Source organism: Phymastichus coffea, unplaced genomic scaffold, assembly GCF_024137745.1.
Source record: "Phymastichus coffea isolate CEN01 unplaced genomic scaffold, Cenicafe_Pcof_1.1 PCOF00003, whole genome shotgun sequence".
Classification (NCBI taxonomy): domain Eukaryota; kingdom Metazoa; phylum Arthropoda; class Insecta; order Hymenoptera; family Eulophidae; genus Phymastichus; species Phymastichus coffea.
Window position 1 is genome coordinate 12,178,013 of NW_026706814.1, and position 18,268 is coordinate 12,196,280.

General features: G+C 38.0%; 1 protein-coding gene across 6 annotated transcripts in view; it reads right to left on the minus strand.

Moving 5' to 3' along the window:
- The window catches only part of LOC131666226 (uncharacterized), a 72,687-nt gene that overhangs the window by 43,258 nt on the left and 11,161 nt on the right, over window positions 1-18,268 (minus strand). For 4 of the 6 annotated variants that reach the window (XR_009302081.1, XM_058938734.1, XM_058938743.1 and 1 more), the window contains exons 2-3: window positions 10,809-11,241; window positions 9,808-10,039 (exon numbers count right to left, since the gene is read on the minus strand). Coding sequence is in view for 5 of the 6 variants with exons in the window: in XM_058938734.1 (XP_058794717.1) it covers window positions 9,808-9,928 (121 nt within the window). In the remaining variant the exon portion in view is untranslated. Of the gene's footprint in view, window positions 1-9,807; window positions 10,040-10,747; window positions 11,242-11,510; window positions 11,676-18,268 lie in introns of all 6 variants that reach the window. The other 2 variants (XM_058938726.1, XM_058938717.1) reach the window with 2 other exon arrangements.

Here is an 18,268-nt window from a genome sequence, read left to right on the forward strand (position 1 = left end):
ATCTATGTTTACAACTTTTGCAAATATTGAAGCTCAACTGGAAGCGTTATTACTTTTTACACTTCTTCGATAATGGTATCGAATTCGTTACTCATTATCTTTTGTAGAGCTAATAACTAGTCAATTAGTAAATTAGTCAATTTAAAATTTTATGAATTCCAATTCCTTTGAACAAAGTTTTGTTATTTTATTAAATATTACTTGATATCTGCTTCATCGATAATTTGCAAGAGTGCTTGGCAGATTGGACAGCGATTTGACAAAGCTGGCATTATAGCTAGCTTTCTCTTTGTCTTTTGTCGGTACCTATCACTACCTACTATGCTATCATGCACATGCACAATCGGAATACTGTAGTGCTAGACGTTCATACATTTCTTACAGCTTTTACATTATTGACGTTCTCTTTTTACAGAACTTGAAAGTTTGTCTTAATGAAATTGTCGAAGAAGAGAAACTCTTACTCGTTACTGTTAATAAGTAGAAGTTTTATAATAGGAAATGTGAAAAAATAAGAATAATACGTGACTGCGAATAATGCGTTGACTGTATGAAATCAGTATGAGTATACGAATTCGGCTGCAAGATGCTAAGAAAAATCTTTTTTTGAAAGATCGCGCATAGTTTGATATCTGTAATTGAACGCCTGGCACGTGAGAGGAGTATCATCCCGGAACCGAGAAATCTGTCAACGATCTCTCCAGCAATGAAACGCTACAGGTACGTTGTTATCGAGCAGTAGGTATTAAAGGCGGAAGTAAATCGACTCGTGAATGTAAGTCGTAGCAACGTGTTAACTCGTGTTAGTTGGGGTGAGAATGTCGCTACGGCGTTTAGCACGTGCGCTAGTGCGGTGGTATCGTGCGGGAGTCGTCGAGAATAGAGTCGAAGAGAAAAAGAGGCGTTTTCGAGCGTATAATACACAGACGAAGATACGCAGACATACACCGGCAGCCAGAGCAAAGGTGTTTAGTCAGGGGCTGACCTGAATTCAGGTGGGGTGAGAATCAATACGCCGCGTGCCTGTTCACCTCGCCAGTTGTTGCCATGACAACCAGACTCCTTCCTTTATTAAATATATAACCTGCGCTAGTGCGCGCACTCGCGAGCCCTACAGGTGCGTTCGAGCCGAGCAACCACGCGCCGACGCGCCGACGCGCCAATTTTTGAATTGCATCTGCAGCTGCCTTCCGCCATCCGCGGGCTTTGCTTGCCTTACAACTTCTGCCGCGGAGAGATAGTTCCGCTTGATTCCGTGCGGCTTCCTACCTCAAAACTAAAGTCTACTTAGCGATATTGCGCAATAATCTCTCCCTTCCTCCGTGTTTCCCTGCTGTATACGACTAATGTATCCTTTATGTAACCCTTTCAAATGCTAGACGAGGTGACACGACTGAGAAACGAGCTGCCTTGCCGCTCATTCGCGACCGTGACGGCTGCTCGACGAAAATGTATATTTTCTGTTGACAACGAAATTTATCATTATTTCAGTCGGATACTGTCAACGTAAACGTGGCTTTGAAGGATCGCTTTGATGCCATTTTCACTTGGCCAAACTATTCCACGCGAAGGCGTGCACGTGCTCTCCCCAAGATCTATTGCTTGGTCCGCTCCAGCAGCAGCAACCACTTCTCTTTCTTGTTCGCCCTCCCTCCCTCCCTCCCTCCCTCTGTTTTCTTTGGGCTGTATTTACCTAGCTATTTTTCAAGACCGGCCGCTCTCCATCTCCTCGATTGCTACGTCTCTCTCGTTCACTTTCAGGCACACGGACACCTCGTCTAACTCTATAAAATCCGTCTCCGCCGATGCCATTCTACAAGTTTGAGTGCAATCAGTGTGCATACCCTAGAGAAAGAGAAAGGGCCCACTTGCGAGAAACTTTGGCGAAGATTGAGACATGAGCGACAGAGAGCTAATTACTGAGGCACGACAAAATTAACTTGGCTTATTGGCAAAACTTTACAGAGCTCCTCACGGCGGACTCTCTTCACCTAGTAGCTACTTCATCAATCTTTGTTCACGCTAAACCATCTATCAACTTCTGATGCTACAAGTACCAATTTCAAACAGCCATTTAAGCAGCTTCACTAATTATTCATCGGATTTCGACCAATCATCTTCATCCATCCGCGATCCCCTGCTATATGCTTCATTCATTTATTCTGTGAAGACTTGAAATGTCGTCAGTGCGTTCAATCAAGAAAATAAGATGACGAGAGGTGTTCATTTTCCAATAAGCATTGAAAGAGCACTCAAAAAATTATTCAATCTTGTGCTTAGATATGATTTCATTAACTTTCAATTTTTCTTAATATCTTTCTTTATTATTATTTTTATTAGCAAATTTTGTCGCTTGACGATCTAAAAATTGATGTTGTTCAAGTCCAGCAAGTTCGAGGAAATTCAACCGTTGCAAAAGTAGTGTTATACCAACTTTGCGGTGGACGAATTACACACTCCGATAAATCAACTTCGCGTTGTATACCTCGTAAATATTAGTTATAAATCGGTACCACTACGTAACCATCGACGATTCGAGGAAAAAAAACGAGAATGAATGGATAGAGCCATTGATGTTTGTAAATCACGAAAACTTATTTATCTTTGAAATAAATTACTTTTTATTGATTCACTCTGTGTATGCGCCTGAAATTGAATACACATTTGCATGTTTGAATGATAACAGTTTGTGTTTCGACATTGAGTACAAGTGCTTATAAATATTACAATCGAACGATTTGTGTCTGCATTTTACGACAAACAATATTATGCACACTCAACGAAAACTTTCTTTTGGTACGTATGGATAATCCTCCCCTTTCGCAGTGAAATAGAATCGCATATAGAGCTTTTACGTATCGCACATTAATTCTTTTTTGTTTCGTTTATTTCGTGCATGCTAGCACGATAAAAAGTGTGTTATCGTTATGGAAGTTTCGCAGAAATAAATCTCGTATCATCTAGAGTAAACGTTTTTTTGTCAATCATGAGTCCTATGTAAATATTAATATAGTGCAAAACCTGTGTGCTGATAGATTTTTTAAATATTCAAACTATTATTCAAACGACGCAACAATGTCAAAGTTTTATAGGCTGAATTTGGGGGGATGTGACGATAACAAGTATGAATTGACAGTTGTGTACATATATATACACAAGCTGCGTGCGGAAAAAAAGGAATGATGGCATAAAGTTAGCAGATCCTCCCTTGTCGATGTGAATACATACATTATATCTCCTAAACCCTCTCGTGTATATACAAAGATAATCAGGCAGTGTGTTTAATGGAGCTTGAATGCTCGTGTAAATTACATTCGATATCTAGTGGCTTTTTGTTGCTTTAATTTTTTTCTCTTGACTCTTCTGAAACTGCTGTAGCTGCTCGTTACATTTTCTCTTAGCTTCTCCCCTGCGATATCTCGTTCACTTGTTCACGCTATCTTTGTTATTCGCTCCCCTCAATCAACTGCGAAGCTCATTTCTCTTGGCAGTCCAGGCCGTTGCCACCTCTTGTTACGTGCGAAATTTCTTTTTTCTCCCCCTTGTGATCGTCATATCTATGCGTGCGAGCAGTTTAGTTAATTAACAGCGAGCTTGTGCCACTCTCTTAGCCTCGTATAACAAACGACTAATTTTTATGTCAGATTAATACGCTCTTCGTGGATTGATACATGGTGTGTTATCGTCGCAAGACCTGATTCATGATATAGTTCGGCCGTTAGCAGAGGTTCTTGGAGCCACTTTCGATCCCTCTCGGAAACTTTTTTCATTCATACTCGTATATGTTTTGACATGGAGAATCAACTTTCCGACAGCTTTTGGCCGAAAACCCGTCAATTTTTTTCTTATTAACAATTTGATTGTTTAAAAGCATATAATTTATTGTTTAACAAATCTACACGATTTCTGATCATATGCGTCGATAGAAAATTTCACAACTAATCATTTCTATTTATAATTTTGAAAAAATAACAACTAGGAGAAAGGTCATGCACAAATTAGCCAAAAAATATTGCAAATATAAAGTTTTTTTCATACGATCGATCAAAAGTCGGTTAGTATTAAAGCTGTTGCAACTTCCAATTACTCATTATGAAGTAAATACATGTCGGTTCAAAATCAGTAGTCAAAATACAAATTACATTGGTTTGGGTTCGTTTTATAGCGATTGAAATTTGAAAATTGTTGACATGCCTAATGAGTCTCTTACTCAATGACGACTCAACAATGTCGAAAAATGACCTAGTTCATATTATTTTTGATTGCATTACAAAACTTATGAGTTCCTACAAGTAGATCTAAAAATGGCTAGTAGAACAATAAATAAATTAATATTAACAAGTATTTACTTAATAATGAATCATTAGAAATCGCAATAGCTATGCGACGAACCTAGTAGCGATCGATGGAATGAAAAACATTTTATAATTATAATATTTTTTGGCTAATTTTTGCATAACTGTTGTTCTAATTATGAGTTTTTCAAAATGAAAGATTGAAAATGTTCTTCCTAAGATTTGCTATCGATACGACTGATCAGAAGTCGTATAAATTTGATAAACGATAAATACGATAAATTATACGCATTTAAATAATTAGATTGTTAATAAGTAAAAAACGGATGAATTTTCGGCCAGAAACCCTCGAAAAATCGTTTACCTCAAAAAATATAAAAATGAACAAATTTTCCGAGGGGGATCGGAAGTAGCTACGGGAACCCTCTGTTAGTGCCCGGACTAATATCTTTAGAGGTCGTACGATAGTAGATCAAAACGTAGGAAAAATCTTGATACGAATATATACATATATATATATATATATATATATATATATATATATATATATATATATATATATATATAAAGAAAAGCAGATCAGCAACAAGTGCCAACTTTACGATATAAAAGTTAAGGTAGATAAAAAGGCCTATATCGTTCAATATAGTTAGATCGAAAGGCAGATTGCAAACAATAAGAAACAAGTAGCCTTGGAAGGGAATTAACTATAAGCGAAGGTGATGTAAGTGCGAAACTTGTTGCGTTGAAAAAAGTAGATATGTGCGGCTAGTCCGGTAACTGGCGCTGTAATGTTTCTCGAGTCAGAGATATCGCGCGTGTGAGCGATATAGGCTACTGACATTAGCCAAGCGATAACGAATGGTTTATGAAATGCTCTGATGCCAGACCGGTTCTGGCTTTACTGATCAATCTCCGCTCGCTCTGGGCCAGCAAGGGACTGTACCAAAAGCCACGCGCCTGCCTGCTTTCCTTCCTTCCTTCCTTCCTTCCTACCTGCCTCTTGCGTTTCGTTCGCATATCCCGTGCCGTGCTATACTTGCAGTATTTTGCGCAGGTGGCTCGAGTTTATTTTCACTCAAACCCAACCGGCTCACCTCAAGCTTAGCCGAGCTCCCGGGTAAACTTGGCTTTGCACTGCTGCCCGCTGATTCTCGTGATTCATTGCCGTTTGTTCGACGTCCAATTTGCCAAGCATCCTTAAACTTCACTACACTGCATGCTCTTCGTCTTGCCAGCTATCTCACTATCCGCTGGTCCTCCCTTCCACCACGCTACTTTCAATTCCGTTCACGTTCAGACGTTTGCACGCTTTTTGACGACGATCAGAACTTGATAAATTTAAAGTATCGATTATATCTTTCCCTGACGTGATCTACGTACGGACATGTTTGTGTCCTCAGAATCTATTCTCGACCTCGTTTCGCAAAGTTGTCGGTAATGCTTCTATGGCTTTAGTGGTGTATTCATTGATCCGCGTCGTTTATTACCTCGTCAATAAAAAGGTTGAAGAAAAGATTGTTCGACTTGCCAGTTAAGCCTAATGTAGTAGACTTTACAAAGAAAGCTCCGATCTATTTAGGAGATTTTTCATCGATCAACGTTCGCAAGGAACTGTACATAACTCGAAGATAAACTTGCTTTATTACACTTTAAAACTTTGTTTAAAGCTCGCAAAACGGCGTCGATCATAAAATTTCACCATGCATAACTCGCGGGCTTTACGTCAAATACGATTTCGCTCTTCAAACAATCGAATTATTTTCCAGCAGTAACTGCGTTGGATAATATATTAATCGGCGTACCGGCGGAGCAATTTGCGATAGAGTAAGAGCAGTAGCAGCATCTTGAGTATATGGTCACGAAGCGATAAGTTTCAAGCTCCGTACATATGATTGTTCAAGGCGAATAAGTGAATGTCGGTGTAATAGAGCAGTTAGTTCGTGCAGATGAAATTTATCGTAGCCGTAAAAGTAGCGCTGGAAGCGCCTTTTCGTGCGACGCGTGTTTGCACTAAAACACGAGCAGTGAACTTATACTTCCTTACAGCGTGATACGCATTGGCGCTATACATCAAGGTACCGTTAAAAGTCTTGCCTAAAGTACCAAATTATTTCTCAGATTGTCGGACAAAGAGAGACAAATGGTACAGAAATTCTCGGTACCGAAATTCACCACTCGGAAGATGCTCGTCTCCTTGATACTCCGACTTTCAGAATCTACAGATACTCAAGATTATGTCCAGTAGGCGCGCGCACGACAGAATGTCGGGGAATAGATTTTGTAGCTTGTTCTCTTCCCGAGTGCAAAACACGTGTAAGTTTAGAGCTGCAGTAGTGCACAAGTTTACGACACGAGCTACTTTTAACTTTCCTTATGTACCACAAACTTACCAGTCAGCTTATTTTCAATTCACTTTTTATTGCAGTTATTTCAACAGTCACGTAGCTATTGACATTTGCATTTCCAGCGGATTCAACTTAAGTTTAAGCAGCTCGGTTATTACTTTTGAATGAGTATTTCCTACGTCAAAGTTCTCTGATTTTGCTAAAATCGAAGACAAAATGAGTTTTCTCGGCGCGGCGGTAAAAGAAAAAAATTAAAATGGATCTCCGAATGGAGAGGAAGACAAGCCAATTATTCGACGGGGCACGGGGTAACTTTAAATTACAGTAATTGTAGTTGGGTCGCTTGCGCTCGAAACGAACTAATGCAATTTGCCAGTGAGAGGTGCGCGTGGGCGACGTAGATGTTCGCCAAGCTATAGGGCTGATCATTAATACCGGCTGCGAATAATTCAAAAGTCGCTGAGTAACTCGCCAATCGGCAACAGTCAAGACAGGATCATGAATTTTAAATCGAAAAGCCACTCGGCTTTGGTCGTACGGCCGATTGGTCGCTTGACAAATCGAACTGCACCCTCGACATTCTCATACCGGTTTTATACGTAATATCGTTCATAATTTAGCATTCTACCAAGCAAATTACAGTCTTGCGGACTTTCTGACTGCACTTTATTTTTTTTCCGTCGAGCTAGCTATTCTGCGATTTCGTTTAGTTTTAGGTTATTTACTGGCACGATATCATTCATAGATAGCTTGCAAACTATTTGAGAGGTATTTTACAAATTGACCTTGAAAACAATAATTAGCAAAAAAATAGTAATAAATAATACGTCTGTCAAATAGCACAAGTCCGTTTTAAAACATGCATATACGAAACTTTGTTGATCGAACTCGAATCTATAGTTCAAATTTAAATAAAAAAATGTAGATAACGTATGGTTTCCATTTTCATCTTCACGAATGCAACAAATCAAAGCTTTATTATTTATTTCAGGATCTTTGCGAATAATATTATAATATAGAGAGCTAATGCGGATTGCTAATAATAATTGTCTTTATCGTTAAGTGGATGATAGTAAATCTAGATTAGAGTATTGAAGCAAGTTGTGCTAACATAGTTAATTACATTTATAGAAACCGCTAACCGAAACTGAAGCAGCAAGTTTCATTATTGGCCGACTGTATACGTATCTGTACTACTGAAAGATGAATCCGCTATAGACCCTAGCAAATTTTCAATTACGGCAGTGGGTGCACTGATCAAGCTGTTTAATGCTGGAACGGATCAAACTGAACTACTTGCAGGTGGGAAACATCGACTGGATTAAAAAGCGCGCATTATTCAATTAGCGCGTGAAATATTAGCGGATGGATTCTCATTAACAGGCGTTAATTGGTGTTGCGCAACCATTAATCAGAGTTCTGACATTGATAATGTTGTTGTTGTACAGCTAGATCTAGATATAGGTACGATCACAGCAGCTGGAAGATCATCGCTGAAAATTTTTAACGGACGACAAGCGGAATATAGTGCGAGTGGCCGTGTTAGTATAAACTTTGCCGTTATCTTTGTCTCTCTCTCTCTCTCTTTCGCTGTAGTTTTATTTTCTCTTCTCAGCTCTGTGTGTGTGTGTGTGTGTGTGTGTGTGTACATGTGCGTGCGCGTGTAGAATGTGCCAACTTGGTCGGGAAATAATAGACTCGCTATAAGTCGTATTATAGCGCTCGATCGACCACTACCGACGCCGCCACGACAAAGTTTAGCTTTCTTTTGCGCTTCCATCGCTCGGGCGCAGGGCTAAAGTTTGTTTTGGCCCTTCGTGCTCGAACGGTACTGTGGTACGCGTTTCTTTTTATAGCTGCCACAGCCAGAGTTCGTTTTGGCGCTTTAGCTTGCTATTATTATTGGGAGGCCTCGTCGTATACATGGAATGCGCGGTGATCGTGTATTCTTTTGTCGTTGCCGGCTGTCTTTTTCAGAGCACGAAGAAAGCTCCTCATGTACGCGTAGTCGAGAAAGTTTGCCCTGCGCCCACGACCGCAAAGAAAATTCTTGACGATGTCTTTTTCAATGTCGGAGATGATTGAAGCTAAGCGCGACTCGTGCACTCGCACAAAGAAATCGAGCAGCTAGTGCCTTTCGTTAACAAAGAGCGTCGCCATTGTAACTCGAACGCGCGAGCACAGCTATTGCGAATAACGTTATTCAAGTGGTAAAAGCCCATCGGATAGGCGAATTACAGGCGTGCGGCAGCAGCGGCAACGACGGCGACATCAATTGCGCTTGTCACGAGACATATCGTCATAATGCAGATGTGCGCCGCTACAAGCCCATAAATCGTAGAACCAACTGCTGGCCGCAGATTTCTGATGTAGCCTGTGAGTCGCAATAATTAGGCTTTCGTTCTGCTTAAGCCTTCTCTGCCGCCGTTGCCCAGAAGCTTGTATAACTAAGCGCGAGCTACGAGGACCATCACTATATAAAGCTGTAATTATTCAGCGACCAAGAGTCGTCGTCGGCGAGAGAGCTCGATTTATAAGGTTCGCGCTGAGAGCCATTTACGGACACCTGACGAATAGCCATACGCTATAGCTCCTTATCTTGCTCGCCGAGTCAAAACCATCCAGATTGAGTGGTTGTGAAAAAGATCCGCTCGTTAACAGCCAACACGCTTCCAGCTCCGTATATTTAAATAATTTTCTCGTAACAGCGAGCTCATTGCCGTTCACCTTACACGAAATAATGGTGGTAATTATTCTACGAGCAAATTCGTAAGTGCCGAGCGACTCGAGTGGCTCCTTTTTTAATACGAACTAAGTTGATTTAACTTGAATTTCTTCCTATTTTCGCATAAATGCTTTCTTTTCAATTGCTCAATTCCCCTCACAGATACCAATAATGCTTTATTCCACGTGGTCTTTGCTTTCCGAATTGCATAATAAAGAAAATAAACTTCCAAACCTAAGTGAAGATTTCGATTTATTTCATTGTAAATTATTCAAAACTGGGAGTAGTTCAATAACGTAAAAGTGAAAAAATCGGGAAATTAACAAAGGTGAGAATGACTAGAAGATGACGAGAGAGCAACAAAGTTGTTAACTCTACGTATCTATCGTCAAGATGGTAAATGTAGGACATAAAGATATAGTTATGGTAAATTGTTTACCGGTTTGCACGAGCTTAACGGCATTGGCATTGTGCTGCTTTAGTGGCTCGCTCAGATTCGCGTGTGTCAGGTCCTTCAGAGGGTTTGCGCCCTCGTCCAACAGGCTCCGATTGTTTTGCATAATAGTTGGCTTCGGGCGATGCTCGCCTTCTCCGCTTTTCGTTGACTCCGTCCTTTCCACTTGTGATCCTTGTTCTTTTTAATTTCGTTCTCGTTGGCCTTTTCTCTTTTTCTGTAAATTGTTATGTCACCGTTTTACTTAAACACCATATATTCGCTTGAAAAAAGGGGGAAGGTTAATTTAAAGTAGAATAACTCGAACTGGATACCATGAGGTTGCTTTCATAAGCTCTAAAATTTAAAATATTAAAATCTGTCGTACGTTAAAAAATAGATTTTGAATTAAATGCTAGAGCAGTTTACGCACAGTGCATCATATTGAGTCCACCTAGCTTATACGTTTAATATTGTAAACAAATACTGTAAGAACAATTTCAACTACTGCGGGTAAACTCTATGTGGGCATATTTAAGTTTAGGTTCAGCTCCAATGCGCGTATTAAACTGTTTTAAGCTTCTGATAATCTGTGCTTGCAATGTGACGCTCTCTTGGTATTTTAACATAAAAATCGTGTACTTTCATAGGTAATAATTCTTAAAAAGTTTGTCTTCGAATCGACTCTGTGTTCCGAAGACTCTTAACGCTAATAATGGAATTTCTATTTCATTGATTCGAGGAATTCAGGCTCAACGACAGAAATTGCTATGTAATTAGGTACTTTGAAATAAGAAAAGAAAAGAAAAACTTCAAAGATCAGCAGCTGTTGAGACGAAAAGAAAAACACGATTGCGGAAACTTTTCAATTTTCAACAAAACTTGGAGACACTAATAAGTGATGAAGTTGGAAAAAAAATTGGTAAAAAATCAAAGGGAACCTAACCAAAGTTTAACTAGGACGGGTGACACTTGTGGTATGCTGTTCCCAAGCTCTTCCAACGTACTTATCGTGGTCAGGCGAGATGTTTGTTTTGCGAGTTAGTAGATTGCCAAGAGACGCGGGCCTATCACAAGTATAGAATAGCTGATCTGCCGGCTAGATGACGTACAGCATGCCGCTGGAAAAAACTGGTTGCTGTCGTTAGGCTCTCGGTGCGGCTTGACCGGTGATTGGTAATCATTGCGTTTGGTAAATCTGTGGCGACTGATCCGTTTCAGGGCCGCTTGTCGGCCCAGTACTGACATATTTTTGCCAGAATGACTAGAGCAATAGTAACAGCAGTAGCAGCAACTGGTTTATTTGTTGACACCTGCTAGCTCAGTCAAAAACGCGTTCTCGCAAGCCTCCAATTGGTCGTTAATGGACTGTCGCTGTCCTGTGGTCACGGTCTTCTCTCTCTATCTCTCTCTCTCTCTCTCTCGTGGACGCTTACAAAGCTGAAACAGTCAAAAATAGGTTTTCTCTTAATTCAGTTTGCCGTCACGTTGATCGCTCTCGTATAGCCTCATTTATATGTCGCGCTCATGAATAACTCAATCAAATTATGTTCTATTTCAAGACTACGCCCTTCATATGACTAGTCTTTGTTATGTTTCAATTACATTTGTAATTGCTTTTTATTACTTTGATTATTTATTATTAATGTATGAAAGGTCATACAATAATTGATAGGACGCAGGCCGCAGCAGCCAATCGTTATGCGTACCAGCGATTCAAATTGAAGATTCCAATTAACGCTGTCGAGTACGACTTTGACGTCGTAAATTGAACAGCCGTTGACTAAATTAAACTCGAAGTGATGCGGCAGCATACTCCCTCACAGCTCTCTTGCTTTATTGCTTTTGATCTTAATTAAATATTCGACTTTCACCTGTGTGCTATGTCAAATTTATCATTTTCATTTTGCGAGTGTGTAACGAATGTCCTCTAAGTTTGTTTAATTTATATTATTGAAAAACTCAAGACGTTAGAGCCATAAAACAATGACAGGATTCGCCTAAGTCTTGATTTTCGGTTGCGAGGCTACCACGTTTGGATAATTTGAAAAATAGAAAATAAATAAGCGTAAAAAAGAAAATGTAAAATGAGACACATCGAAGAGTTGCAGAGGAAAAGGAGGTACCAGGTGAATCGTATGCGCAGTGAATTGTCGGTTTTGGCCACCTGGAGGAGAGAAAAGCACGAGAGTACGAGGAGCGTTACATTTGGTGACTCCGCAGTCGTACAATGTCGTCAATTTTGTATTCGAACTAGTCTCCGTGCTACACGGAAATCTACTACCCGCCCTGTCGCCCGCTATCTCCTATCAACTATTCAACATTCCAGCTATTCATTTTTTTCTTCTCCCGGATGGCCAAGATTATCCTTAACTGATGATACATAGACGCGTCGCTTGCTTCCAATCAACTTTACACGTAAACCATACGCACTCTAAAATCAATTTCGTTTCTATCATAGAATCGTTATTATTGCTTGCTTTTCACACGTAATAAATGAGACAAAGCTTCGTCTATTCGGGTAATTAATAAGAAATTTCAAGTCTTAAATCGTTTTCGAAAGATGAATTTGAAATGTTTGACTGCCAGTAATCTGGTTAAATCTATTATTTTTTCAAAGCTATAAATTCACATTCTTTGAAATTTATTGCATCCCTGATGCTCATTCGATTCTGCTTGGTGAAGCATTCGTACAAGTGGAAAAGTTGTTAATAAACTAGGAGTAAGAAGAGGCCGACGGGAGAGAATGAGAGTCCTAAAATTAATATTGTCAAGATAGCTTTATTCCAATAGATAACTGTACTTATACGAACGCCCATCGCAATATTCGAGCGGCTTACAATGTTTCGACTTTCTTTATACTTTTCAAACTTTATGTCAATCTTAGTTTGCTGTGTATTTAATGCTCAAATTATAGTCTCTCTAGGAAACTTACGGTAATTACTTTTTCTTTTGGTCGAAAATGTTTGAAAGTTAGTCGTAAATCAACCAGGGACATCAGTATTTCATAATATGAAAGAATAATCTTATTAGTATATCGAAAAGAATTTTATTAGACATCATAATCTTCTATTACGAATATCAACGTAATCATGATGGCTACTTCCATGACTGAATCTTCCCGGAGTTATTTCTACAACAATGATTCTTAAAATTTATAGTAATTAGAAATACCGTGTGTATAAATTAAAGTTCACTAAGAGTGGTCTCACCGCTTACTCATACAGACGATGGGGAAATGCTATTAAAAACTTATAATTACGATTCTTTTGTCTTGGCCAAGTTTTAATATGAGTAAACTTTTGTTACGACTTTTGTATGCATTGTGCTCGCATTCCAAAAGTTTCACCCGCACTTCATTTATAACGATTGAAACGTAGTACATTAAATTACAGTCAATGACAATATTATGGTAGGTTTCGAGAAACTAACTCTGTAGTTTAATCAAAACTCGTTGTACGTATTTTAAGGACTTCCGTGTGGCTAACATTAGTTGTTGTCTAGTGGTTAGCTCAGCGAATATTGTTAAAAATTCAAGATCTCAATGTTGAATAAAGTTCGAAAATAAATTTGCTTTTGTACCAAGAAAAAGTTCAGTAATTTAACTTGTTTACTGAGTTATGCATAATCCAAATAAATCAACATATAATTTATTATATATTTTTAACGTTTGTTCTGCCTAAAAATTGTTAATTGTAAAAATGTGTTTATTTACAATTTCAAATAGTACGACGAAAAGTATCATTAGTCTAGTCTGGAGTGTCAACTTATAAAGTAGATTCATAAATGTGTCGTTTCGGCTGAAGTCCGTAGAAAACGCTTGATCAGAAGCGAAGCAAAAGACGCATGTTAATGAGCGTAGCGTTGACCAAAAATAGAGTACTGGCGTGAAAAGGCCAAAAGTGGAAATGGAATCTGATTAGTTCCAGCACGGAGCTCTTCAATTCGACGTTCATGAAAGTAGCGCATACTTTTAAAATGTCGAGAAGGACGAAAAAGAAACGTGTGGAAGCAAGAATTTCGAAATAATTTAATATTTGTCGCGCAGCGTTTTCCCCTTTTATCTGCCTTGGCATGCATTGGCCTCCTTTTCCGTTTTGCATCTCCCTCCGAGGTGTAAAGAAGCAGCGCATATTCGGGGGCAGCGACTCATATGACGTGCTCTAGACTTGATTAATTTTGGAAGCGTTAGCAGCAGTGGTAGGGCATGGACTTAAAAATTACAAGCTGTCGCGTTAGCCGCTCTTGTGCACTATATAAAGCTGCATATATCTTTTCCGATTGCATGTCTTTGTGATCAAGCAGCTTCGCGAGGCGCGCGCGGCTCTCTTTCTCTCTCTATCTCTCTTTTTGCAAAATTGGAAGCGGGCCAGCTAGTAAGTGTGCATCTTGTATATAGCTCAAGAGAAACCAAATGTATTTTATGCCTACGTACGTTTGCCTTCCTCGAGTTTCCGCGCGTGTCCGCCTCTTCGACAACCAACCTACCCAGTCCTTTCAATATTTACGAATTCTCGCGACAAATGCCACGTCTGCCTGTATTTCCTCATTCCACTAAAGGTCCTGCGTATTATTATTCTACAAATGTACGTGCGTCAAATTGTTTTCCGTTTTTCCCCTCCTATCTGTTCTCATTTTTCTTTTCTCTCTCCCTTACGTCTGTCTTATTGATTTTCAGCTTTTATACTTATTTCCTTTTCTACATAGCTCCATTAATGCTACCTGAGCCATTTCATTAGATTAATCATTCACGCACAATACTTATTATTTATACACGTGTACCATTATTATTTCGTCGACCCAAAGCACACAATGTCAAGCTTTATCTTTCAATACTCTAGAGACAGTTAATCGTAAATTGATAAGAGAATGATGTTCAAAATTCTATTCTGTCTAATGATCTAGTTCGCCTTATAAAAGTTATGTAATTCGGTAAAATATAAATAGTTATAAGGATCAATGATGTAGAATTTTATTTTGATAAGTAATTGTACTGTGCGAATTCATAAAATAATTATAGTGAACAACAATGAATTATCATTCATCTATCTGTGTTCATCCAAAAATATTAAAAGTTGTGTAACAATTTTTCATCAAATACACCCGTCATACTTCCTTAGTGTTATAACAAAGTCCAATTAATACAACAATGCTAATGACGTACTTCATTATTTGCAAATGTAGTCGTTCTAATTATTTGTGGAACTCCGATATCAAACGAGAACATCTCGATAATACTATAGTGCTTCGATAGCACTTATTTTACTCTAATTGCATATCTATTGAGACACTTTGCTTTCCTTAGCTATTAGCTATAACAACTATTGTTTACGTGCAATTTTTCAGTTTCTTTTCCTACGGTTTATTGTTCTGTATAATATGTCAATAATTGTTGGATACGGGCAAGCAGCGTGTACTTCGTCGACTTCAATAATCGAATGTCAATTTAAATGAAATTTACTTGACTCGATTGACGGATACGCATATCATTATGTATAGTTAATTAAACTACGTTTGACATCGCTATTACACTCTATAACAAGGTAGTGTTTTGCTCCTTGCGTAGCTTGCTCTCCGGAAATTTCCAATGACTCTTGATATCGCTCCAATGAAAATCCGATTAGCAGCTTTGAAATTTCTATGAAAGTTGCCGGGTCAACGTCAGCGAGCAGGAAAATTTCATTATACTTTTTTATTCAGTAACGTGTAAAAGATTTTAATAACCTTCCTTTTAGTCTTAGTGCTCTTTCATTCAATACATTAAAACATTCATTCCTTTTCCAATATGTATTTAAAAATCACATAGATAATAATTCGTCATGTTAAGTCGTATAACAATATTGTAAATTCGCAACCGTTTGTATAACGAAGACGTATCTCATGACTTGTTTTCTCAACTAGCTGTAATTTGAGTCCTAGTTCTCATTCAGGGTTTATATTTTGAATGAAAGTTTGGTTTGAAATTGAATGTTTGATTTGTTTCATACAATATCTATTTGTAGTTTTATTGCTGAAAATTTTATAATAATAAATATTTATACGTTATTAGTTATTAATTTGCTGTTGCTGTATTCTTTCTTTCATTTAGAGATCACTATTATTTCCGGATCTTCGTCATTTTCCGATATATAATTGTCATTCTTATTCTGGACCTCTTGTAAGCTTTAATTATGTTACGCAATATCCAATTCGCAACTAATTATTTGTAGCAGATGAGGAAGTATAAGGAAATCTTTTCTTATTTAATCATGGTCTTTCTTTTCATTTTGTTTTCAAAATAACATTTGTTATTACGTTACAATACCAATACAAGCAATATTAAATCAAATTCTTATTTCTGAATTTCACTCCAAACTTGTGTAATGGAATCTTAAAACCATTTGAAAAACCTTTCTTTATCTCTGATACTGAACGGATTTATTCACGTCGAAAATAAGTTTCAAGCTTTTCCTAATCCTATAAGATATACAATATATAATACACTTACATGTGACACAATCTCAGATTTTCTGCAGATTTACGCATTATTATGAAAAACAATACAGTAAAATCGACATTTATAAATCACATTATTGTATCAATTTTCGTATATTCTCAATCAAAAACGGTGTTTTTCTGTTGTTTGGAATAATATTAAATTCGCTGTATGTTACTTATCGTTACAAACCGTACTAATTCTTATGATCACGCTCTGAAAAGTTTTATTAAATAATTTTATAAAAATACTATAAATCATGTCCAAAAAGTCATGAGCATAATTTCGCAACTAGTTAGCATTCCCTACTATCTGTATAAAATATTCCATACTTGAACTTTCCAAATTTTAAAAGGTATGTTGTTGCTTTGGTAACAGGTAAAGGCAAGTATTATCCACTTGTATATTTTATTATTTACGGATATTCGATATCTCAAGACTATATGCGTGTGCTTAGGCAGGCCAAAGTAGTGAAATAGTACATTACGATACAAGTGCGGGAAAGTAGATTCTAGCCTCGTGTAGTGTTTACGCCCGAGCGAAGCGAGAAACTCTGTCCTGAACATGTGCCGTACCGTATTTTTTTATACGACGTGTGGAAAGTGCGATTTTCAACGCACGTTTTCTATCGAGCGTGCGGGAAAGACGCACTTTGCGCACGGAGTGTCGAAATAGAAATTTTAGCATAATTTAGATATTTTGGACGCGTTGTAGCAATTATCTTAAAAAATGTATGATGATTTATTTTTTTCAATTGTTTATATCAAAGTCTTCTTTTATATTTTCCTTTTTATATAATAGTATATCACAATAGTAGCAGTGCGCAATTTATTTCTCAAACTTGCATCACATTGGATGTTTTTTATACGACTCATGAAAAGTTCAGTATCGAGCATGCGGAAACACTCTCTTTCCGCACAAAATGTCAAAGGGCTTGCCATTTTCTATATTAACGTACTTACTGTATAATGCAATTCGAGTAATTTGAGAAAAATGGAAATCACTCTTTTGAATTTTGTATTCAATCAAGCCGTAAACGTTTTTCATCGATGCGCTTTTCGATAAAAATATAAACAAAACTATTCACAATTTAGATGTAGTTGTCTATATAAGGATCAAACTTTGAAATGTCATAGAACACGTGCTAGAAATGCGGAATCTCGTGGTGTGTATGCCTTCCTTTTTTTGCGTTTTCGACATTTGATTCATAGACACACCATAACTTACATATTTTTCTTTTTCAAAATGAATTCCTTGCAAATGATATTGAGATTGATAGCGTTAAAAACCAAACAGCCAGAATGCATTTTGTTTCATAATATGCTAATTAACAGTAATATAGTGATTGAGGAAGCGCGCGAGTTTAAGGATGGTTTGAATAGAAATAGGATAAAAAAAATAAATGGATAATATAATAGTATTAATGAATAATGATAAGGCGATGATATGTTGTGTTTGTAACTTTTATTTTTAATGTACCTGCATGATAAATTGAATTGAGCCGAGGGAAAAAAAAGACAAAGCACGGAGTTCTGCTGTCACGTTTGAGCTGAGCAAGTTTAAAAAAGTTTTGAAATTGGTGTGAGAGTCAAAGTAGTTTTCGGAACAACAAACTCAACAATTGAAAGGACTGAAAAAAGAAGATGCTAGAATGGCAGATACTTTATTATTGAGCGAAGCTCGGCGTTGCTTTGAAAACTCGGATGTGTTGGAAATAAACGATGAACAGATAAAATGGTTTTCATTTGACCGGTTTGCCGGGAAAGATGATAAGAACTGAGTGGAGCTTGCAACGTGGCAGATGCTGATAGTTAAATACGGCGTAAGACGAGGCAAGCAGAGCAGGCAACAAACGAGGGGAGGCTGTCAGTGGAAGCGAGTGGCACGAGCGAACGATAAGTAATGATTATTCGAGGCGACAAAAGCAGAGGAAGAGAGCAGGCTCGTAAGCCTAGTAAAGCTGATTGAAAAGCTGCGGGTGCTGTATACTCG